General features: G+C 33.1%; 2 protein-coding genes across 4 annotated transcripts; one reads left to right on the top strand and one right to left on the bottom strand.

The window, feature by feature from the left end:
* Nucleotides 1-318: 318 nt before the first annotated feature.
* Nucleotides 319-3,402, bottom strand: LOC117786962 (angiopoietin-related protein 7-like). Its single transcript, XM_034625393.1, has 5 exons — nt 3,297-3,402; nt 2,199-3,238; nt 1,716-2,137; nt 609-1,657; nt 319-552 (listed from the first exon to the last, which is right to left on the bottom strand). Exons 1-3 carry the CDS (start codon nt 3,381-3,383, stop codon nt 2,026-2,028), a joined length of 1,239 nt encoding a protein of 412 aa, XP_034481284.1. The 5' UTR covers nt 3,384-3,402; the 3' UTR covers nt 319-552; nt 609-1,657; nt 1,716-2,025.
* A 2,712-nt stretch (nt 3,403-6,114) lies between these two features.
* On the top strand, nt 6,115-24,381 carry LOC117789229 (facilitated trehalose transporter Tret1-2 homolog). Of its 3 annotated transcripts, XM_034628325.1 has the most exons (5): nt 6,115-6,482; nt 13,603-13,652; nt 21,809-22,426; nt 23,035-23,286; nt 23,352-24,381. In XM_034628325.1, the coding sequence occupies exons 3-5, from the start codon at nt 21,833-21,835 to the stop codon at nt 23,925-23,927; spliced, it is 1,422 nt and encodes a 473-aa protein (XP_034484216.1). In that variant the 5' UTR covers nt 6,115-6,482; nt 13,603-13,652; nt 21,809-21,832; the 3' UTR covers nt 23,928-24,381. The 3 variants fall into 3 exon arrangements, with proteins under 3 accessions (XP_034484216.1, XP_034484214.1, XP_034484215.1); XM_034628323.1 differs by lacking the exons at nt 6,115-6,482; nt 13,603-13,652 and adding an exon at nt 17,191-17,836; XM_034628324.1 differs by lacking the exons at nt 6,115-6,482; nt 13,603-13,652 and adding an exon at nt 17,193-17,785.
* Nucleotides 24,382-24,507: the final 126 nt, after the last annotated feature.

The raw sequence follows: 24,507 nt of genomic DNA, 5'->3' as shown, positions 1-24,507 counted from the left end.
TTATAGTACGCATAGTGGTAAGTGGACAAGTGACATGTTAACCAAAAATGTGTTTGATGCAATCACATCAATAAGACCAGTTTTTTAAGTCCTAGTACTTTGCACACAAACACACACTCACACATAGAGAAAAAACTACCGTTTCAATTACTTAACAATTAAAATGTAAAATTGAATGTGTACACAAATACATATTGTATACATATATAAATGCATATTATGGAAAGACACCCAACAAATGTTGCAAAAAATGCTTTTAATGAATCATGAACGAACCAATAAATTAAATTTTATGCTACATTTACGAGATAAACTAAATTTGCTGTATAATATTTATTTTTATTGTGATTAAGTACAATGCCATCGTTTGAATAATGACATTATACACCGGATGACAGCATGAATGGAGGTATATAGTTTTTACAGTTTAACAACATTTAAGGACGGTATGGGCGTATCATCATTTTCACCATTTTGTGCGAATAATTAGATTCCCAATGTATTCCTTCCAAATCATCGACACTGTGTTGGAAATATCTTCCATTAAGATTACTAAAAAAGTATGAATCATTAATAAATTATTTCAAGCATCTGCATTATTAATATACCTTGTAGATAATTCATCTGTCGTATACCACCAACCACCATGATATTTAACAGCTAAATTTTCCTTTTCCCAGTAATCATCCTGATCGTATGTTACGAATGGTTTTCTCACATGTTTTTCCAACCGTTCGCCAGCTGTACCTGTCATTTTACCCACATTTCTTAAAACATACCTTGAAGCTTCGCTTCCAATTTGAAAGTAATCATAACGCGCCCAGAGGGGTTCACCACCATTGGGATTGTCCAGGTGTATATAGAGCTCATATCGCTCATTATTGGTCATTCGATAAAGGTTCTCCAGTCCGATAAAGAACTCGCCGTTTAGATTGCCAAAACCATGTTTGTAGTCCATCCAACTTCTATAAAAGTCGACATCACCATTGTATCTATGCTGGATGACAGTCCAACCGGGTCCATTTGTACTACCATCGCATAGAGCAGCAAATCGTGGTACTCCGGGAAGGTAAATATATCGAATACTTGTAGAATATCCATAAGGCATACAACTTGATTGACTTGAAGTACTAACATCCTCGTGATTTGGATTGTTCTCATTGTTTATTGGTGGATTGGTAGGTGCCACGTCAATAATTGGATTTATTGTAGTAATCGCGTTAACTGTGGGTTTTTCTGTATTTTGCCCGTCCAGAATTGGATTTATTGTTGTAGGAGTTTTAATTGTGGGTTTAATTGTAGTACGTAAAGTGGTAGGCTCCTCCACATTGCTTGGTGGATTAATCGCGGTGGATTGCTTTATGTGGAATTTGTACACGTAATCCTGACACTCTTTAAGACTCTTTTCAATAGTTGTGCTTGAATTTTTACAGCTGCTAATTTCAATGTTTAAGTTTTCAACGTCGCTTTTTAATTTTATATTAGATTCGATGCAATCGTTTTCTTTGTTTTTTGTAAGGAAATCTATTTTTTGATTTAATGACGTTATTAATTCGTCCTTGTATATGTTTTCAGCTAGTTTCCATTCAAGATCGGTTAATTTTTCTTCAAGACGACTAATCAGTATTAGATCTTGTTTTATCTTCAGTTCTAAATTCTATAAGTATCAATTAGTATTAAGTATCAGCAACTGTCAAAGTAAACGAGTCAATTACCATACACTGCTGGCTGCTGACGGCAACCAGCCGGGATCCAATTAAAGCCACTATTAAAGCCAAATACATTTTGCAATAAACTACTCGATCCCAAATCACAAACTGCACCTAAGTGTTAGAAATGTTCTTTATTATGAGGTATTTATAGTAGACCATACAACTATTATCAGATTCGACATAGATACGTATTGCTGATTGGGTAAGATGTTGTTGCGTAAGCTTAAACACTAAAGATTAATGTATGCATTTTTGAATACCCTGTTCAATCAAAATTGCCAATTTAGTGCAAAACAAATTAATGTATATTCGCTTAGTTTTTGGCACGGATGAGCATTTTCGCAGCCTTCAGGGCAATGGATTCTCCCCAGTGCATGGCTTGATCCGATTCTTGTTCTTCTTTTAATAATTTGCCATTAAGATTACTGAAGTTATAAAAAAAATCGTCAATATACGAATGGTATTTTAATGGTATTTTAAACTCACCTTCCCGAAATTTCTTTGTACCACCAGCCACCCTGATATTTATTGGCGCAATCTCCATCGGTCCAATCATCGTTATCTTGATCCAATGTTGAGAATTTCATATTTTCTTGATTTCTGAGCCAGTCACCTGCAGTTCCAGTCATTTTACCAAGGCTTTTCAATGCATACTTTTCCGATTCGTTGCCAATAACGAAATCGTCATAACGCGCGTACATGAAACTACCGTCAAATTTCTCCAATTGTACATAGAGTTCGTAAGGCTCATAATTAGTAATGCGATACAGCTTCTCTAATCCGATAAAGAAATCTCCGTCCATGTTGCCAAATCCGTCTTTGTACTCACTCCAAGTTTTAAAGAAATCAACATCTCCAATGGATCTTTGGTGAATGACAATCCAACCAGGACCTGCAATTTCTCCATTGCACAGTACGGAAATTGGACTCATACCAGGAAATTGAATTTCGTGTATACCGTTTTCATAGCCAAAAGAGCTACATCTCGTTGCTTTTCTTTGATTATCAAGCTTTGTATTGCACTCTGAAAGTCGACTTTGAGTTTCCAACAGCTCGTCAGCAACGATTTTTCTCTCAATCTCTTTAATGGTTGTATCCGTGGTTAAATTCTGACACTCCCGAAGCTTTATTGTAATAGTTTCTACATCTGATTCAAGTTTGACTACTTTCGCCAATTGAAATTTAACTGAATCATTAAATTGCTGATCGTCCAAATACGATAAGCGACCCAAATCGCCTCTTATTGTTTCAAAATTTATGGCAATTTGATTAACGATCTTAAGATCAACAATTCGGTTATTTAACTCGGTTATAGTCGCATTTTGAGTGTTAATTGTATATCTATAGGACTGAAGGAGTTCATCCTTCCAATGATTATCTGCTTTACCCAATATAAGTTTTTCTATATCGTACTGCAACTGCACAATCTGCCTATCTTTAACTGCCATCTCCTTTTTCATCTTCTCCGCATTAAGAATCGTTCTATAACAAAACTCTCCCATGCCATCAGCTTGCTTTGGCTCATCCTAAACAAAAGAATGTTTGAATTACTTAGTTATACATCAACTTAAATATACTACATACCTCTTGAGCAGCTTCGTTTGCTCTCACAGGGGATCCCAATATCGCTAGCATTAAAGCTACACAAATATAAAACCACTTATGATCCATTTCGGTTGCGCGACCAAATCAAATGAAACAAAAATCCACTGTGCAATTCAATTTTATTATTGAGTTTACTGATATGCTGGCGAAAAAACAAGACATGTCATGGACCAATAAGAATATTTCTTATTGGCAGAAAAAATAACAGCCGGGAAATCGCACAAGGGTTATCGTATGACCCTATTACTTATAATTATCTGTTAAGCTGTGTAGAAAGCGCCTTTAAATTAACGCGTCGATGGCTTCGTTGTTTGCATTTTAGCTGTTGTATATAAATATAGAACGCCATCTTAAAGAGAAGATTTATGTAAAAAAAAAACCCAAATAGAGGGCTATAAACTTGTATTGAATTTATAGATTAGAATTAGTTGGCGGTCTCAACTATAGCTTTTTTTAAATTATACTTTAACACAAACCATGTTTTCTTGGGAAAACCTACTTAGAATAAGACGTTGAGTATGATTTTGACAATCTTACAAATTATTTTTATTTGTTTTATCATGTAACTTTTCTTATCTTTAAATCTATTCAGTTGTAAGTTTAAATTGTTAATAATAATACTTATTTGTTAGTTTTACATACTTATTTTGTAGTTCTCTTTAAAATCAAAATAATTGATTACTCTGTCGACGGTAAGTAAACTGATTTTGGGGACGATTAAAAGAACAAAATGCTGATTGATACTGCAAAAAGTATTTTTCTGTTTCTCTAATTCTTTGCTATGCATGAGTGCCAAATTCTTGAAACTCATTTTTGGGTGCATTCATCTGTTTTTATATGCACATTGTGAACCTCATTCATAGATGGCGCCAACAATTCTTCGGCACAAACAAATATATTTAAGCATTGAATATTAGTAAGGAAGGAATACTAGGAATAACATAGAAGAAAATACTAAGATTAAGTAATAATCGTATATTAAAAGGTAATAAATAAACTACACTAAAATTTTGCTGTCCATAGCGCTGGTAAAGCGATCTTCCAGTAGCTAAATCTGCTGCATACACACGAGGAAATAAACTCTTAGCCTATTTTCAGACAGTTGTGAAAATCTGAAATCTTACAGATCTGTTCTAGCAACCCAAAAGCAATTGTTAGTGTTCCCGAAAAAAAGAAACCATTGCCAGATGTGACAAAATTAAATATATTTTAAATTGAATTAAAATTTAGAATTTTAGATATAAAAAAAGTTGTTCAATAAGATTAAATCTCTGACATTCTGACATTTAAGAAACACCAACATTTCGAACGCTTGTTTTCAAAATCATTTCTCTTCAAAATCTTTAGAGATTTCTGGAACACACCTAAAAAAAACAATAATTCCACAACATATTTCTTGAAATTTCTCAGTATTGATTTCACAATATTGTTAATATTAAAAAAAATAGCTTTATCTACATTAATTTATACATAAATACGTGTAGAGAATTACCGACTTAATCACCATGGATAAATTTGTCGCATTACAAATGTCGCGTACTAAATTGTTTTTAAGCTTTAAATAATAAGAGACAAGACAGCTATCAATACAGATAAATATTATTCTATTCAGTCTACAATTAATCGATTGTTTAAAAATCGTATTTAGCAGATTTATAGCATTATTAAAACAAAAACGAATTGTAAAGTGTCTGGAATTAAATAAATTGGATTTTTAGGCTCTCGTCAAACCGCCCTCGCATTTGATTTTGCATTAAAGCTCATATATAGGTTGTATGAGTTTGCAAATCAAAGCTTTTCACACACCATTGAGAAATTTCAGAAATTATTACGTATGAAGCTTACGTTTCTACGTAAGCTCTGACGAAATGCGAATCCAAAGTCCTTTGCCAAGGACAATGCCAGACTAAAGCGTCCGCCACAGAATCCTACACACTCACGTTCATACAGATGGTACAGTTAGTTAAGAAAGTATTTGGTCAAAATTAAAAACTAACACATTTTCCCTCATGGATATTTAATTAAGTTCTTATTTATTATTCATGAAAAAAAAAATGAAAATAATTTTCATTGAAGTTAACTTAAAAAAAAAAATAACAACAAATATGTGAATTTTGATTCTGTCAAAACACTTTCTTGACAAACTGTATATATTTTCAGTCACACCTATACATTCATCCTGTGCGCTGAGATGACGAAATTCACGCGACTCAAATTCTTATTCCAACCCAAGTTTGACGTCAGAGTTGTTTTTTTTTTAATCCTCAGCGTTTATTAGATTAGTAAGAGTCGTGCATTAAGATTAAATTGTAACAGCAATAACAACATTTAGCAAAAGCAGTGTAAATTTCCCACTTTGACGCAGCATCTCTGTCGTTGATGCTTTGTCTGCGTCGATGCCTCGCACAGTGTTTCGTACTGTTGAAAAAAATATGTATGAATATTTACTTAGCTTAAGAGTAGGAAGTGGTACAAACATAAAAAAAAATTCAAATAAAATTTTATTACTGTTAAGATTTTTTTGTAAAATAAAAATTATTCAAAATTAAATGTTAGGAAAGTAATAAATGTTTCTTGTCTTTTACAACAGCAATAAATTACTGACAATTATTATTTATTTAATAATTTATATAAATAAACTGCTCAGTGAGTTAATTATAATAATTTATATATCAACTGCACTTAGAACAATTAAACTGAAATTTATGTTACTCAGGGCACTGTGCGCTGCCTCTGCGTGAAATTCTGTCGAGCTACTTATCCAACAACGAAGGCCCGTCATATCAACGATATCAGTTGCTTTAGAGAATTCGTCGCGCGCAGTTAAGAGCGACGAACTGAAAAGATTTCGTTTTCCGTATGTTCATGTCCATAATATAGGTGTACTTGTGTTCTCTCGGGATGAACAAATGTTTCTGTAAAAAGTGAACTGAACTGTAATTTCGTCTGTGCCTTTGTTGGTTACTTGTAATACTGAATATTTTAATATAATTACGCGCGCTTTCTTTTACGCTAACATCGAAAACACAACCACAATCTCCTTTCCTTCCCTCCGTTAAGGACAATTCAAGTTCAAAGTGAGTGCCGGAAGCTGCCGAGACCGAAAAGTCTTTCAAAGCAAAAAGAAAACACAAAACACGTGATTGTTGTTATTGGAGTCTCTGGGTAAGTTTCTTTTCGGCCTCTGTACAGTTTTAAAAGCGCTGTTAAATTATAACGGATATAATTTCGGCATTTGTGTTCTGTTTCCTTAAAAGAAATGTAAATAAATAGTTTGAAAGGTAAAAATGCAGATAATATAAGTAAATGGCAAAAAATCCGTTGATAAAATCTTATCGTAAAATACGAGTATAACTAGCAGATTTTACAATCATAAAAATATTTTACATAAATTTTTGAAAGCATACAAAGACCATGCAACAATTAAAGAATCTTTTAAATTTTCAATAAATAAAGATGAGAATTACTTTAAAAGATAAACTTTGAAAGCTGTAATACAATATTAGGATGACTTGGTTGTAAGTACCATATCCATAAATTTAATATTAAATAAAAAAAAACCAAATTTATCAATGAAACAAACAAATATGGTTTAATTCAGTAATTTAATGTTGGAATTGTGACCAAGCACTAAAATAGAATTTAATTGTTTATAAGTTAAATGGATATCTTAAATATAAACAACATTTACTTCAGAAGAAATATAAACCTAAATTAAAATAGGCCTTTGGGGTTTGAGTATTAAGTGCTATTTTAAGTGCTAATTTATTATGAGTAGTTCCTAATCATGCATTCTAGAACTGAGCAATACGAAATGGTGGCGTGTTACATTAATGGTCCAAGCAAAACATTGCTGATTTCAGCTTTAAATTCGCGAGACATTGGAACGTGCCAGTTGTCAACATTATGCAAATCAAATTGATTCATTTTTGCAATAAGCATAAAATTCGTAAACAAATGGGTTTTTCAGTTTTTCAGAGTTCCCTATTGATTTCCCAAACAAATAGATAAAATGAATTCCCCAATCTGATTTTCGTACTTATTCTTCTCGTAGACAATTAAAATGAAACATTTCCCATTAAAATAGAAAAAATCCCCCAGTTTGCAACTAAATGTATATAAGTAGATGTATATACAAGTATGCATGACACGTTACGTTAACTGTAGTTAATTGTATTGTGCTTAAATCTGAAAAATTCGACTTTCTTGTATTGGAAGAGAATCACGTACTTCATGTTTTCGTGTGCATGGCACATCATTTTGTGGTTTGGATTTCATTCTGATATTGCCTGATAAGGCTTATGAATTTTATTAAGCTACAATCAAAATTAAATAGTTCCCAAAAAAAAATAAATAAATTTGCGATAGTCATTTAATCACATTGAAAATGATTTTAGGTGTAACATTTGAAGTAGAACATGTATTGCCAGTGTCTTAATATAAAATTAACCGACAGAATAATTAACTCTACAGCTCATTCGTAGAGCAATATTAAATTCTATAGAACTACGCAATTGAAACAAGTTCAAATTTATTACACGAGAGGACTCGACTAAAAGATACTCTGTACCTATAATTATATGCCTATCCAAAATATAAACAAAACCCTTCAGTAGATGATGCTTATGATTTTACATATTTGTTTAAAGTTATAATACAAAATTTTCTGTAGGTATAGTGTAGGGAAAAAAATGCAAAAACAATTCAATTGATAATTAACACAGCAATAGACTTAAATCAATAATTGTTAATTACAATACACCCACAATAGGGTAATTTTTCATATAGGAAATATGATAAATTTTCTAATAATGGTGTCTGGAATTTTCATACGTTGTATGATAATTTACAATTGTGAAAAATTACAAATTTCTGGAATTGTTATCGCGGGGAAAATCGGAAAACCAGTAACAGCAAAAGCTAACATCCTAACGTCACGTGTGCACTATGCAAATGACAGGTGAGTGTCGCGACACTCAGAGGCGTCAGAGGGCGTGGCAGTTCAATCGTAACCAGATGACGTCAGGGCATTGGGTCTTTTCACAGCCAATTTGTAAACAATTTGCACCAGCTACAGTTACAGTTAGCCAAGTTGATTCACTGGGTTAATTGAAAATTTCTGATTACCTTTTAGTCAATGAAAGTGAGCCAAAACGGAAATTTAAGTGAAGGAATATGCATATATAAAATAAAACAATTATGAGGAAAACCAATCCGAAAATTGTGTTCATTAGCTAAAAATCAAGTTCAAAAATTTTTAAATACTATGTGAATAATATACAAATACATACTTAGGAAGCCGCATTAAAAATAGTCCAACAAATATTTCTATGACGTCCACATTAAAAATGGGAGACCGATAATGCCTACACAGTTTTTTGTATGAAAATAAAATGTATACTAAAAGAAAACAGCAAAATATCTACTCAAAATAACCCAATAGCTGAATGAATGCGTACGAGAGTGCGAGATTATCTTGCGAACGCGAACATATTATTGTTTTTTGTAAGCAACACTTACTTACTTAAATTTAGAAATAATGCTTTTGCATTCACTTACTTAAAAATTTTTATTTGCTTTAATTGCTAATAAATGATTTTTACAATTTAAACAAAATCTTAACAAAGCTCAAAACTAATTGGATAATATTTTTATACCCGTTACTTAAAAAATAAGTTAAAGGTTATATTGTGTTCGTTGGAATGTATATAACAGGGAGAAGGACCCTATAAAGTGCATACATTCTTGAGCAGCATCAACAGCTGAGTCGATATAACCATGTCCGTCTGTCCATCCGTGTGAGCGCCTAGAACTCAGAGACTATAAGAGATACAATAACCAAATAACCAAAATTACGAAAAACCACCACACCCACAGTTTTTTGAGATAAAACAGTTTTTGGTAATTAACGTTATCTATTAATATTATCCATGATCTCGCTTAACCGTAGCAAGATCGGGCAAGTAGAACGGGAGTAATAGCTAACCAAAGTTATTAATAAAGTTATTATTTCAATACAATCACCTAAAATTATGCATATTGAAATAAGTAACGGGAATACTATGGTCGGGATCTCGACCATAGCCTTTCCCACTTGTTTTTAAATTAAATTGTTCAAATGTCACGTGTCAACGTCTTATTAATATTAATATTAATATAATAAATTTTTATATTATATATTATTAATATTTTTCAACTATAATGAACTTCACGCTATTAAACATATCTTTATTATATGTTTCGTTTATGATTTAAAATTTTGCTTTCATTCACTGAATAGAATTTTTTTTGATACTCAATTGTTTACACCAATAGCACATTTTAAAATAGATTTTCAGTTTTTCTTTCAATGTATTCTATCTATTCCTTAACATTATGTGAAATAATAAGTATGTATTAATTCAATGCCAGAAGTATTAATGACGTTTAAATAAACATTTGTTTTACTTGTCGCAAACAATTTATACAGCTACAGTTGCAGTTTTTATTATCATTGCATTTCCAGTGTTAACTAATTGTATTTAATTATACATGTAAGAAGGAAATCAATATTAAATGGCGTTTTGAAAAGGTTAATCATCAGTCAAATGTCAGTAACTTGTCGAGATTTTGATTGCATTTGATAATAACAAAGTAAAACAAAAAAATTTGTTGTCTTTCCGGCGATATGACACAAAAAATGTTTATTATATTTATACATAACCCTTAAAAAATTATAGGTACTTTCATTTCTTTTGTATGAAAATGAAACAAAGCAACGAAAATACGCACAAAAAGTAACCATAAGCAAATAAAGATACATATATACGATATATTCATTAGGGTTTATTTTTACAACTGTTTCTGTTTTGGAGAAGTAAACTTTAATGTTAAGAGCTTATCAATCAACCGATTACATCTGGGGTAAACCGGTTTATTCGTTTCATTTGTTTCTTGTTGTTCAGGTTAATTTATTTAAAATACTCCTTCAATTTCTTAAAATAAAATTTGGATTTAATTAATGTTATCTGACTTTTTGTAGTACATTTCTTATGAGGAAGTAATGTTGAATGAAAACAAGCTAAACAAATTTTATATGTTGAATCTGATCTGGGGAGGCTACGAAACATAAAATATAATGAAAGTTTACTCTATAATTTAAGCTGGGTATGGACATAAGATAAAAGCTGTTCGCTAAATGTCAAATCCATATAAAAAAAACAGTTGCTCAATTAGCCAGATAAAATTGTATATGGATTTGACATTTAGCGCACAGCTTTTATCTTATGTCCATACCCAGCTTAAGGGTGCAAATAACAAAATGTGTACTACACCGCAAAAACTTAGTCAATAACTAGGTTTCAAAACACGCAATAAGTCATCATTATTATTATCAGACATATAAAGCCGTGTCAACAACAGCGACCGAGGAATAGTCATCAAAGTCTAATAGAGAAATAAAAAAAAGTCACATAGCTAAACTTGTTTTAAAAAGGTTTCAAACCGGAAATGTTTCAAAATATCTGAAAATATTCTGACACGTGACTAAAGTATTGACAAACTAAGGCATTTCATTTATTTAAGTATCTTTTGTAGATAAGATGGTTGAACAACAGGTTAATAACCGTTTATTGGAACATATTTATTAATTACCTAGATAAGAATCACAGTAGATGTAAGTATATAAAAAGGTCATCAACAACGCCAATATGATAAAATGACAAAACGGTTTAATGTAGTTTTAAGAAATAAAAAATAGGCTTAAATATATTTGAAAATAGAGTTTTTATTCTTATGACATCTTTAGACATTGAAATAAATACTGTTTGAATACAAATGAGGCTTAATCTGATGTATGGCACCCTTAGCTGAAGTGCCTTAACAAAGCTAGAGAACACACTTTGTGTAATTATAGATAATCGTACAACCCTCAGCTGTAAAGGGAAGGCCTTTGTTCTGCCTGCATATCAAGGGAAGACTAATAAAACACATGTGTCTACATCTAGTATAGGGTTTAATTAGTTACTTGGAAAAGCCTTTATTCTTATCAGCCGCAGCTACTGTTCTGTGTTATCACAATGCACTTGGATGTACTTTGTACACAGATCTCGATCGGTAGACTTTACAACATTTTCCATGCAATAGGGGCTCAGCATTCGCAACGAGCAAAGGAAAGCGGTGAAAAAATCCCCCAAGTACTTAATTTAATTGAGATTCTAGCCGACGGGCCTCTGCTCCGGGAGAATTGATAACCCGCCGTGAACTTTGTTGACGCCCATCGCCTATCATTGTTGTCGTTATTGTCAACGACGTTTTCCAATGTCATGCGATCGCTATAAAAGTCGCCCACTCACCTCCTGAGATAGTATTACGACTTAGTATAATAATCGCCATGTTGCACATTGATTGAGTCTTCGGGGCTTGTCCTTATCGCGAGGTTGCAGCAATTAAAACGAAGTGTTGTGTGTACAACTTTGCTTTAATTAACTCGAGTATATATTATTCTATAGAAAACTATCCAGATCTGGAACAAAACCCACAAATATAAATATACCAGAAATATTCTTCCAAATTCAATTCTAATTAAGAAACTTCTCTCCTATTAAAAGCAAGTTTGACTGTACTTTTAATGGGTATCTCAGCGCTTGAGTTAAGATTATATACATACATACAAAATATATTTTTTCGATTTCAATATTTGTCTAATTGTAAGTCTATAACCCTATAGACAAAGTCTTTGAACTTGATCGCTTGCACTTAGGCGTTTCTTAAGAAATACATAGTATTTAGTAACTCTCATGGTTGACTGATGCTATGAACAGTTATAGCTTCGATTCAAGACCGTAACCCTGATGTCGATTGCTGAACCTGTCATAACCACAAGTCCACTTATATATAAAACCCTGATACCTTAATATTACCCTTACTAATTAAATATCAAAGAATGACTAATCGTAGTTATATTTAAAACAATTTGTATATGTTTACATGTAGCAACTTTAATGTTTGCATTTTTATTTTTCTCTACCTATATTTGACAACAACGAATTGTAACTTGAAATAGGTAGATAATAGACAAATTGTGATATCATTATTTGTGCCATTGTTGATATTTTGGATTTTCTTATCTTAGCTCAAGTGTCATAAAGATTTATTTTATTAAAACAAAGTTGAGCTCAATTGACACTAATAAACTCTCTTAAATTCTAGAGGTAAATGCTCTGCTAGTTTATACCGGGCGCTCTATTCAAATATTTAATTTTTTTTGTGAATTTAATAAGGAAATTACTTGTTAACGAACGCGTGGGTCATTGTTGTATATGTCTGAGTATGGGCGTGTATTTTAGTAAATGAAAATTGTAAGGTTTTTTATTGCCGGCTGTCAATCAAAAAAAGAGTGCGTTTGTTTTTTGTATGTTGATCAAATATTCAGTCAATAAATAACCCAAAACAACTGCACCATATCTGCATAATATCTGATAGATTAGCTGGGGTTATAAAGCGATTAAGCGACGCATACTACAAGAATAACATCCATATGACATAATATGATAAGCCATGGAATATTATAGATATATCATTCGATGCTTGTTGTAATATATATGGGCAATAATTCTATATAAACACATAAATACATATATATTGCAATTGTATTTAACCCAATGTTAAAGTATCGATAAGACCAACTGCTCTGTCTAGGTTATACTGATAAGTATAGTCGAGATTAGAGTCCGTCTTGTTGAAATTTCAAGCATATACAAGAACGTTTTTGGAGCACATGGATTTTAAATTTAGGACACTTGACGACTATAAGTTGTAACACAATTTTTATGCACTTTTCACACTACTAAATAAAAAGGGGTGCTTAAAATTTAATAAAATTATTAAATTTATTAACGAATAAATTCTTTAATTTATTATTGTATTAATTTTAAATTGAAAAGAGTAACAGTTATATAGCCCCTTAACTTTGCACCTGTTTTTTGCTCATAAAACTAAAAACATGTGTTTGTTTTAATTGTTTAAGCGACTTAACGAAAAGCGTTCCAAAACAAAATTATGTACAATCACGTTGTACACCAAGTGCTTATTTACTACAGTTTAGCAAGCTGTTGCTATCTCCCCTTCGTGCACAGTTTGAGTAGCGCTATGCCTCTCAAACTGTATAAAAGCTTCTCTTATGAGCTTTGTGAACAGCAAGAGCTTTTGACCGTTAACCACTTAAGGCACAACCAATATGAAAATATGAACAACAATAAATAAACTTAAAAATTATTTTAAACTAAATAATTATTTTTAATTACAGAAACTCTGACGTCATACAAACGGCAATTTTAATTGCATCTTTAATTAAAGGTAAATATATTGCAGTTTAATTTATAATTAAATTTGTTCAACATTCTAAGAAAAAATTAATTATGTTTAAAAAATGTTCATTGCCTTAAGAAAGTTATAAAGTACTAGCATCCGTACAAAATTACTTACAGATGGTTAAACAAAAAATTAAAGTCGTTGTGATAATTTAAACAATTTTTGGCAGACATGTCTTGATATTGTTATTGGTTTTTATGCCACATTCATTTCGTTTTCATACTTGAGGACACATCAGCCGATGTTACACGTAGATACATTGACCTTCAGCCTGGTGAGGGCGGATTATTGATTTTTAAGTTAAGCCGAAAACAGAAAATAAGTAAATAAGATTTATCGAATAAATGGACGCGTGTTTTATGGCAAGTTCAAATGTAGGTCAAACTAAATAAAATAGTGACAATTCAGCAAAAATCTCATAAATAGTTGCACTTGAACCGCCAGAAAATCGCGTGATTTGTGTGGGGCAACAGCAACTAAATAAGCAGCACTGAAATTTTAGCTCAAATTTTGAAACTCGTATATGTAAATGCATACACATAAATACAATATATGTGTGTGTGCGTGTGAGTGAGTGTGTATATGCTGAGGGGCACGTTCGCTGCTGTTTGCCGATTGGCTAAGCGTTTTGGGGCCTGGCTCTTGTGACGTCACACGCACAACTAACCGAAATGTATGAAAATATGTAAATGTATCTGTGAGATACATTTCGCATGACGTCGCTGGCATTGACGTATTTCCGAGTGCGCGCCGTTCGCACCGCTCACAAATTAAATTCTACGACTCTTTCAACCTAATGAGCTCTTTACGTAACAGAGTCTAGAGTTTCGCCTTCGCTTCGTTTAGCCGTTGACTGTTCGTCTGTGCTCCGTAATTAGTATACATACACAAGAGTGCATCATTGCGTGCTCTGGTCATGCCCCATGGGTACATACCAAAAGATACAGATACAGATATATTCAGAGTACTTGTTATGCGAGTGTGGAATGCTAGCATGCTTTTAGGCGCTCTGTGCGCCTGGCCCAAGCTTGGAGCGTGCCAAATGTTTGGTTGTATTTCAGTCTCAGCTTTGCACGCAACTTGGCTATGTTATCAATAAACGTGGATTCAAGATATAGGGGTACTCACTTTCACTGCCCATGCATTAACTACGTCATTAAAAAAAAACTTCTTAAAGGGCACAAATTGAACAATCTAATAAATTACAGCTTGTACAGTAGGATGCGTCGACTTGTATGGACCCAAAAAAAACTTGACATATGGTAACCCAAATTGGTAGTCTACGATCAATTTTAAGATGTTTTCACCAAGAAACTATAGTTCTAAAATCAATTCCTGGTCCACGCAATTTGAAATGAAAAATGTTTTTTTTTTTAAATTTTACGCTTTTAATTATTAGCATATCTATAGTGTCTTTAGTCCAATCCTGACTAGAAAGGTATCAAAACTTATACTTATAGACTTATAGAATCTTTTAGATTCAAAAGACCAATTGTCCTTAAACTTTTTTTTTGATTATGGAAGGACTAAAAACTCTTGGTGAAAACATTTTAGAATTTACGGCACATTACAAATTTAAGTCACCATAGTGTTAAAAAAATAAAATCTTGTAACAAATATTTTGAATTGAGTAAATATTTAAGATATTATATTTATTTAAAAACATAAACATCATTCAAATATTTATATTTAATTAAATCAAGAGCAAAGTTTGAAGAAGCTTTCCAAGTTGCTAAAAATGATGAGGTCTATAGCTTACTATGGTCCCAAAACAAATCGATTATCTATCCATGTCTAACATACTGTTTTTTGTACAATTGAAAGTTTATTTTTTATAGTTTCTTTGTTGTTTGTCTCCTATTTATGTGATGTGCGTGTATAATGAGCTCATTACCTAACCCACAGTTTACGTTTGTAGCATTTTCATGTTTATTCATTTGCCTATTATACCCTGTAACAATTTATTGCAGGTAGACTTGATATGCGTAATGAAAGTATTCTTTAAATTTTAATTTGATGATTTTTTAAATATGCTACTTGGTTACATTTAATTTGCAGGGTATATTTTAGTCGCTATAGGGCATTCACCTATTTGTTGACTATGGAAAAAAACAAAGTAATTGAAAATATTTACACTCTTCACACACTCACATTCAGCTATATAAATGTTTTTACATGCACTCATTCATTCAATACCGCATTTTCATTATGAAATATTTTTTTTTTATGTTAGGTTTTCTTGTAAGTATATCAGGAAGACAAACGTGATCCATTGAACACATGCATCGGTGCATAAAAAGAAAAACAGATATTGCCTTAAGACTGACAGAATGAGTGCCTTTATCGAAGAGTACATAAAAGAAAATTCTCATTCTCGTTCTCGAATACATTTTCGTATCGTATGCAAACAATGTAAATAGCTGGAAATGTGTGCACGTATGTGTTTGTATATGGAAATGCATGTGCGAGTATATTTACACTGTCACCGCATACGTATACACACGTTCACATATATCTATCTCCAATTCATGTGGATTATAGGTATTTTTAATTTTCATCTTTCTGGTGGCGAATATACTAATGGAATGGGAAGAATCTGAAACATTTAAATTAAATGCATAACAAATTTGACCAACAAAGTTTAACGAGTAAATAAATTAATAAATACAGTATTAAATACATATAAAAGGATTTCGTTAAATAAAAATAACCCTGTAGTTCTCTTTGTGATGTTTATACGGTGAACAAATTACAATGACAGGGTTTATACGACATTGAAGTAAGGCAAACTGAGGGGTTAACACCATACGTTCATAGGTCAAGTTCACTGAGTTCGAAAATAATATTATAAAAAATATTTTTAATTTATTTATGTGATGGAAGCTTTTACTAAAATTTCTCTACAGCGGAAATAAATAATATGAATGATATTTAAATGAGTTTTAATAGCTTCAATTACTTGACTTTAGGTTATCCAAGTTTCTCAATTGAAGATCATTTTAGCTATTGATTTATGTAGGTTATATTGATCCCTGTTATTTAAGTAAGTGCAGTTTTACATATAAACCTGCATTTACATACATTGTAACTTAATTGAGGTCATATGGAAGGGAACAAAACTGAGGATCGTTAGCCCTATAGCGAACTCGTAGATTGCCTCGAAACTTGAAGAGAATGTAAAAAGCGAACTGCACTACTCACATGTTGTTGTTCTTGTTGATGCAAAAATAAGAAAGCATTTTCAAGCAGAACGAAAAATAAGCAGAGAAAACAAATCAAAGGCGCTTACAATTTCCAGTTTCTGTTGCCGCCGTTGCAAGTCAATAGCCTCGGAACAGCGTCAGTGGCCACCCTACCTTATAACGGACCAGAAACAGAGAGAGAGAGAGAAAGGGAGAGAGACCAGTTCAGACAGAGAGAGAGAGAATCAGACTGAGAGAGCGAGAGAGGAAGTCCATATCCAGTGCAGAGCCCGGCGTTGCTGGTTTTATGATTTGGCGCGTCATTTGCTAGCCAACAGTCGATGCGTGCGGTTAAAAAAGATATACAGATACTTTTGAACATCTGAGATACATTCGCTGTGAACATTTCGTGTGTGTATTGCGTATAAGCGGCGTGTTTGTCTTGGCCAACCAAATGCAGTTAATGGACAGCAACATGTTTGCCACACACTGCGCATGCGCCTAAAAGTATACACGACCTATGTGCTACGTGGGTGGGCAACGCATTTAAAGGACAAACGTCTGTCGGGAACAGTTAAAGGACATTGAAATTTCTAGCGTATTATTCAACAACTTTGGCATTGCAAAATCAAAAGAAAACTAACTAATTTCATCAGTTAACGAACCTAAACAAAAGCAACGCGTTAAATAAAAAGAAAACACATATCCACAAGTGACATAATACACATCAAAATAAAAACAAAAGCATAAATTAAATATCAATTTATTTATAAAACAAATAATTTTAACAAATACATATCCGGCAATATGTCAACCGCATCTTACAGCAATTCAAGTGGCGATGAGCCTAATAAAAAGGCCGACGCCCAGAATGAGGAGAGCTCCCACCTGCTGGAGGCCACCGAAAATGGTGCCAAATATGGTTCCCGGCAAGCGGTAAAAATAGTCAAAACTAATGCCAATCAAAGTGACAATGCCAGTCTACAAGTAAAGATCCAAATTATATAAAAATATTTGCTAACTGGTGCTGGTACTAAACCCCAAAAAATAACTTTATTTATTTTAGTCACACATGTTTCTCTATCTAAGAGTTTGTCTATGTTTGACCTTGACAGAGAAAAAAATGAAGTTTACCTAATGCATACAATTAGCGCTGTGTGAACCGTGTTAAACTTAAATCATTAGCTTTACCGGAAATATCATAAATATTTACTTAGTATTATTTCTCAGCGGGAAAGTTAACAAATATTTCAAACTGATCTTATTAAAATTTAAGCGATTTTTTATCGATAAGACAGATTTTTGAAATTTTATCTTCATTACAAATAAATGCAGATGTTTAAGAATAAAAAGTTAATGTTCTTGTCTTATTTTTTAAAAAATTTACTTAGAAATACAAATTTACACATTTTATTCGTAACTAATCCTATGGAAAATACAAGACCATTGGATCGAAAATTTATCGCGTTTTTCTTTTTTCCCTTTTTAATCTTTATTGATCTGATTGGGTTCTTCTCAATTCTTGCAACAAATGTTGGATCAATTATAATTTTTGTATATCCCAGACAAATTTATAATTCTTATTCTCATTGCAGTTCATAATTTAATGTAATATTAATTTTGATTGTTAACTCTCAATATAATGTTTAGTCTTATTTTATTATCTGAATATGTTTTTTTATAGTCAACTGCTTGTAGTAGAGTATTAATAAATAATATAATATAAAAATGTGTAAAGTCTGAGAAAAATTTATCAAAACATCATCGTACAAGTCTTTTAAGATGTGTCCAACGAAAACAAAAAAATTTTCGAGTGAACAGTTTTTATGATGTTGTTACATTGATTTATCCCTTCTTTTTGTATCTATCCCCTAAATGGTATTGTACAGAACTTCGTCTGTACAAGTTCATGCATTCAAAAACGATCCCAACCGTAATCCACTTTACGGATGTAATTCAAAATGTCTCAAAACAAAAAATTGAACTGTCATTTCTCTGAACGCATTGCGCGGAACAAGTTTTGATTAATTAAATTTCATTTCGTTTTTTGTAATTTTGTTATTGTAAAATTACCCAGCCACATATTATTATTTTCTTTGTTAATGAGACACATATTTGTGATCTGTACGCCCCTCGTTTAGGCAAGCTCTTGCGATAAGGTCTCTTATCGGTTTTGGGGCTTCAGCAAAATCGTTTTTGCTTTTGTAAATAGTTCCTTTTGTTATTAATGAATGATTTTGTTTGTCATATCTTTGTGTCTTGCGACCTTGTCCAACATAAAAAAAAACTAAACAAAAATAGAAAGTTTTTTGGTATACTTGTGCCCCTATACAAATAACTGATAAGCCCAAAAGATAGATATGAAAAATGCTGACATATTCAAAATGAAGTCGGCAGGGCCAAGTTACAATATCATTTAAAAGATTGACGCTAATGATTTTGCCACTGCTATGAACATTTGGTAAAATTCATCTATTTTGTTTATGAAAACAAAAAACAAACTTTATAAAATAGATATAAAATAGAGAATTAAATTTAATATAAATATTTTATTATTAACAGATATACCTAGTTATAGAAACTATTCAATTGATTGAGTACTAAAATAACTATAAATATTTGCGTCACCATGTACATTCGAAAGTTAAGCTGTCTAAGAATAGCACAAACTTGGGTAAACATTAAGATTTACAGCAGAACATAAATAATTAATATATATATATATATGCATCTATTTATCTCTCTCAACTCGACTAATAATAGATTAAAGTATTTTTTTAAAAATTTCCCAATGCGTTGCGGTTACTTTTAGTCTCAGCATAGCAGAAAATTCTTATTCGTAAAAATAAGACACCCTGTATAACCGGTTCTAAATGCGTAAATGTAATATTTGCATTTTGAAAATATCCAGGAATTTTTATTGGAGTAAAAATAAACTTGTTATGCATTTGATATAAAATTTTATGTTCATTAATTTATTCAGGTGTTTCTAAAAGACAGTTGTTGTGAATTTAAAAGCTATTTAAATAAAGTTCGCTCGGGAAAAGTTTTCCTCTCCGAATTAAAGTGTAGTTAAAGTAATGTTAGGTTTTTCTTAAGTGACATTGAAATGAACTTGGGTCTAGGACAATGACAATGACATTCGACTATAATTTAGACCCGGCTCAGACCACTTGGGCGTAGTAGCGTAGGTGGCCAACAAGTATTTAGCCCGATTAACTACCCGGCTAACGTTAATCTAAATATAGTTGAGAGCGCCCTGACAGCAGTCGCAATTGACCGCATATGCCAACAGCTTGGCAAATATCGATTTCAGGCGCAGACTTAGTTACAGCCAAGCTGGAGGTGTGTCCCCAGCCACGTTAACAGTTATGGCAGCGGGCGTGGGCACGACTCTTGGCGGTTGCAATTCTCGGCCAGCATTTGCCATATGCGGAAATGGATATTGCGTTTTACTTAGACGTGGGCATTGATTGGATACATATGCAGTGAATTTATGAGATTGAAGTTGTGATTTAACCACATACTCTCAGTGGGCGGACAGGAAGATAAAGTAAATGGCTAAAAGGAAAGCAGTAAGAGAAAGAGAGTGGAACCAGATACCTAACGACTGTGTGCGGAAAATATGAAATGGAATATGGCAAATGTTAATAAAAAGAAGAGATTTTTTGAAGACTATACTCGTAATAATAAATTAGAAAGCTCACTTATATTAAATAATTATCTGCATCTTTCTACATCAAAGTATAAAATACTTGAGCCCAATCTTAGACTTCTAATTGCTTATAAACAGACTTAAAGCTTTCCATTGACTGAAATTTAAAAGTGTCTCTGAATTATCGTTTATTAATTGGTAGAATTACGACCATTCCAGTTACTCCAAATACTACCTAGGTAATCGGCATTTTGATTAAGTACGCGATAACATATTTACCAATTATTGATAGATAATTCATGGACAGGAAGTATGCCAGGGCCAAGGCAGCAATTGTTTAATTGGTTCCGCTTCAGTGGCCAAAAGCTCCCCATATCGTATATAATATCAATGAAGAAATTAATAAGTTTTAATGGACATAAATATTAAAAGGAGGGGCCCTCTACTTAGTTTTATTTTAATTTAGTTTAGTTTATCGACGAGAGCTACTGGCAAATGTTGTCTTCATTTAGTTTATTTAGTTTTTCTTTTACGATATTTAAAGTGACGCTGTTGATGTTAAGGTAATCATTACAGACTGATTACCTGTGAAATGATATCTCAAAATAAATCGTCAGCTTAAAATTCTAATAATATACCACTTATGTATGTTTAATCATATGCTAGTCAATATCAATGGATTATTTAGAGTGCATTTTGATAGTGTATGATTAGGCTATCTTAAATACATACAATACAAATATATTTCTCTTGATTAATTGGTTGAAACTAATCTTGAACATTCCTTTGCCTCATATTTTCGCAATTTTGGGGTCTTTTAAAGGTTATTAACGGCACATAACATAATTATTGTTTAATAGCGACAAATTTAGCACCAATTCATTAAACTCAAATTGTTGCACTCGGCCAATTGAGGAAATTACTACTTGTTGGTTATCAGAGCTATCAGAATATTGGTAATACCCTTTAATTATTTGTTTTTATCAATAAGCCAGGGTCTTAAATAACAGCAGTCAGTCCTTTCGATTAAACTGTAGCTTTGGGCTTGATTTTAAAATTGACAGCTGTGGGTAAATGGAAAAATTTGTCTCAAACTTGTAAAGGCAACAATATCATATCGCCGTAAGGCTTCTAATCGCCGGGAGAGAGGCATTATCACGACTTATTGCCGTTGCGATTCGATTGATTTGATAATGCGATGCGGCCAACAGTCCAATTTAGTTCGTAGAACGACCCACATATCAACTACGAGTAGTTGAAGAGTTGATGTTGCAATTGGTTAACGCGTCTCGTTTTGTTTACAGGATCAGGAGAATCTACTTGGCAACATGGTGCACACGGCGGAGAATAGGTCGAGGGTCTTGCCACAATATGTTGCAGCCTTGGCAGCAGCTGGCGGCGCCTTCGCGGCCGGTACACTCCTCGGCTGGACCTCGCCAGCAGAGACCCCAATCGTTAACGGTTCCACCCACTATAATTTCGATGTCACCAAAGAGGAATTCTCTTGGGTCGGCGCATTCATGACTCTGGGTGCCGCCTGTGTGTGCATACCTATTGGGTTTCTCATCAATCAAATTGGACGGAAATGGACAATGCTCTTGTTGGTGCTACCCTTCATCCTTGGCTGGGCCCTGTTGATTTGGGCACAGAATGTGGTCATGATGTATATTGCACGTTTCATTCTGGGCATCGCTGGCGGTGCCTTCTGTGTCACAGCTCCCATGTACACGGGTGAGATTGCCCAAAAGGATATTCGCGGCACCCTCGGAAGCTTCTTTCAATTGATGATCACCATTGGTATCCTGTTTGTTTATGGCATTGGTGCCGGTCTCGATGTCATGTGGATGAGCATCGTTTGCGGCATTTTGCCAATTATCTTCGGTGTCATCTTCTTCTTTATGCCGGAATCACCCACTTATTTGGTAAGTATCAAACAATAGTTGAAACTCTCAAAAAAAAAAAAGGGAATATGTGAATTAGGATGAATGGAATTCTTTCACAAAATATGGTAACCCAAATTCGTAATCTACGGCCAATTCTAAGAGTTTTTTACCAAGAAACTATAGTATATGGATAAAATCAATTCTCAGTCCCTACTATTTTAGATGAAAAGTTTTTATGATTTAAGTCCTTGCACGGACGATAATTATGTTTTTAAGGACAATTGGTTCTTTGATTCTATGAAAGTTTGAAAGTCCCGGTTCTAACAAGAGTTTTTATACAAATCTTGTCATGATCGGACTTAAAACACTAACGATATACTAATAATAGCATGCTAAAAATTAAAAAAAAAAAAATATATTTCAATTCAAAATGCTGGGACCAGGAATTGATTTTGAAACTATGGTTTCTTAGTGAAAACATCTTACAATTGACCGTAGCTTACGAAATTTATAAATTTTTTAAGTCCTGTACAAATTTGTTTCTGAACAATTGAAAAGTTTTAAAAAGTAGACAATTGAAAAAATAACTTTTTACCAAAATACTCCACTACTACCATAACTAAATTATTTTTTTTTTAATTAAAAAGGTTTCAAAGAATCGCTCGGAGGCTGCTGTACAATCGATTCAATGGCTGCGTGGCAAGGAATACGATTATGCACCTGAATTGGAAGAACTGCAACAGAGTGATCGCGAGATTCGAGCACAACAAGTCAATATCTTTGCAGCACTCAGCCGTCCCGTTACCATTAAGGCAATGAGCATCAGTTTGGGCCTCATGTTCTTCCAGCAAGTGAGTGGTATTAACGCTGTTATCTTCTACTCCGAGAGCATCTTTAAGGTAAGTAATACTAAAGCCAAAAAGACTCGACAATATTTAATATTTTATTTTATTTTAACTTTCAGGATGCAAATACTGGAATCAGCACCGGTCTGTCGACAATTTTGATTGGTATCATGCAAGTGGTGGCCACATTTGCTTCCACAATTGTCGTCGATAAGCTGGGACGTCGCATTCTCCTCCTCGCATCCGGAATCGTAATGGCTCTGTCAACAACCGCAATCGGTGTGTACTTCTTTTTGAAGGACCAGAATGAGGAAAACGTGTTGAATCTGGGCTGGCTGCCTGTGGCCAGTTTGTGCATATTCATAATCATGTTCTCCATTGGCTACGGTCCGGTTCCATGGTTGATGATGGGCGAATTGTTTGCCACCGATATCAAAGGATTTGCTGGTTCGATTGCCGGTACTACCAACTGGGTGCTGGCCTTTGTGATTACGAAAACATTTAAGAATCTTACCGATGGCTTGGGCAGTGGCCCCACCTTCTGGCTTTTCGCTGGTCTTACCGTTGTCGGTGTCGTCTTTGTCTTCTTTATCGTGCCCGAGACGAAGGGCAAGAGTCTGAACGAGATTCAACAGGAGCTGGCAGGAAATCGCAATGTCTCCGATTTGCAGCCAGCAGATGGTGCAAAGAAGTAAACAAAGTCGAGCTCTGTTAAATTACATTATTTTTACATTTTACGTTATGTTAAGTGCAGGTCAAGTTCCGTTTTCAATAGAATTTAATCTATTTATGTATGTATGTGCACAGCAGGAAAGACAGAGAGGGAGAGTTTGCAAGAATGAAGACTGAAGGTGAAGTGCATAATAGACAGATATAAATATATGTATGTTAGGGCTCTGTTAAGTTACTGTTAGCGCATTGTACACTTTTCGCCATCATACAGTTAGTCAAGTATAACAGTGCAAAAGAAAAACATTTTCTTGGTTTTTTACTTATTTTCTATAAATGTGGTTCTTAGAACAAGTTAAAAAAAAAAAGAAATACCTTGACTAGCTGTATGTTTTTCTCTGCTAACTTCACGCGGCCATAAGAAAAGACAATAGATTGTAACAGTAAGTGCTATAAATATATACACACATACTCAACTCTTTTTTGGTATTTATAGCAGTGTATTCGAAAGCTTTGTGTGTATTAAAATACAAAGGTCAATGATAAACAACTGTCTGTTGTGTACAATTCGAAACATTCAGTTTTTTTGTAATTAAGCATTAATAG

Source organism: Drosophila innubila, assembly GCF_004354385.1.
Source record: "Drosophila innubila isolate TH190305 chromosome 3L unlocalized genomic scaffold, UK_Dinn_1.0 0_D_3L, whole genome shotgun sequence".
Lineage (NCBI taxonomy): Eukaryota > Metazoa > Arthropoda > Insecta > Diptera > Drosophilidae > Drosophila > Drosophila innubila.
Note: the sequence above shows the minus strand (reverse complement) of the source record. Positions and strands in the feature narration are given on the sequence as shown.

Excerpts from the sequence above, each read along its gene's own strand:
- LOC117789229 (XM_034628323.1), top strand. The coding sequence starts at position 17,657 with ATGTCAACCGCATCTTACAGCAATTCAAGTGGCGATGAGCCTAATAAA. Across the intron at positions 17,837-21,808 it reads GTGACAATGCCAGTCTACAA|GATCAGGAGAATCTACTTGG; the intron begins GTAAAGATCCAA and ends TTTTGTTTACAG. Across the intron at positions 23,287-23,351 it reads ACTCCGAGAGCATCTTTAAG|GATGCAAATACTGGAATCAG; the intron begins GTAAGTAATACT and ends TTTAACTTTCAG.
- LOC117786962 (XM_034625393.1), bottom strand. The coding sequence starts at position 3,383 with ATGGATCATAAGTGGTTTTATATTTGTGTAGCTTTAATGCTAGCGATA. Across the intron at positions 3,239-3,296 it reads CAAACGAAGCTGCTCAAGAG|GATGAGCCAAAGCAAGCTGA; the intron begins GTATGTAGTATA and ends TCTTTTGTTTAG. Across the intron at positions 2,138-2,198 it reads TACAAAGAAATTTCGGGAAG|TAATCTTAATGGCAAATTAT; the intron begins GTGAGTTTAAAA and ends TTATAACTTCAG.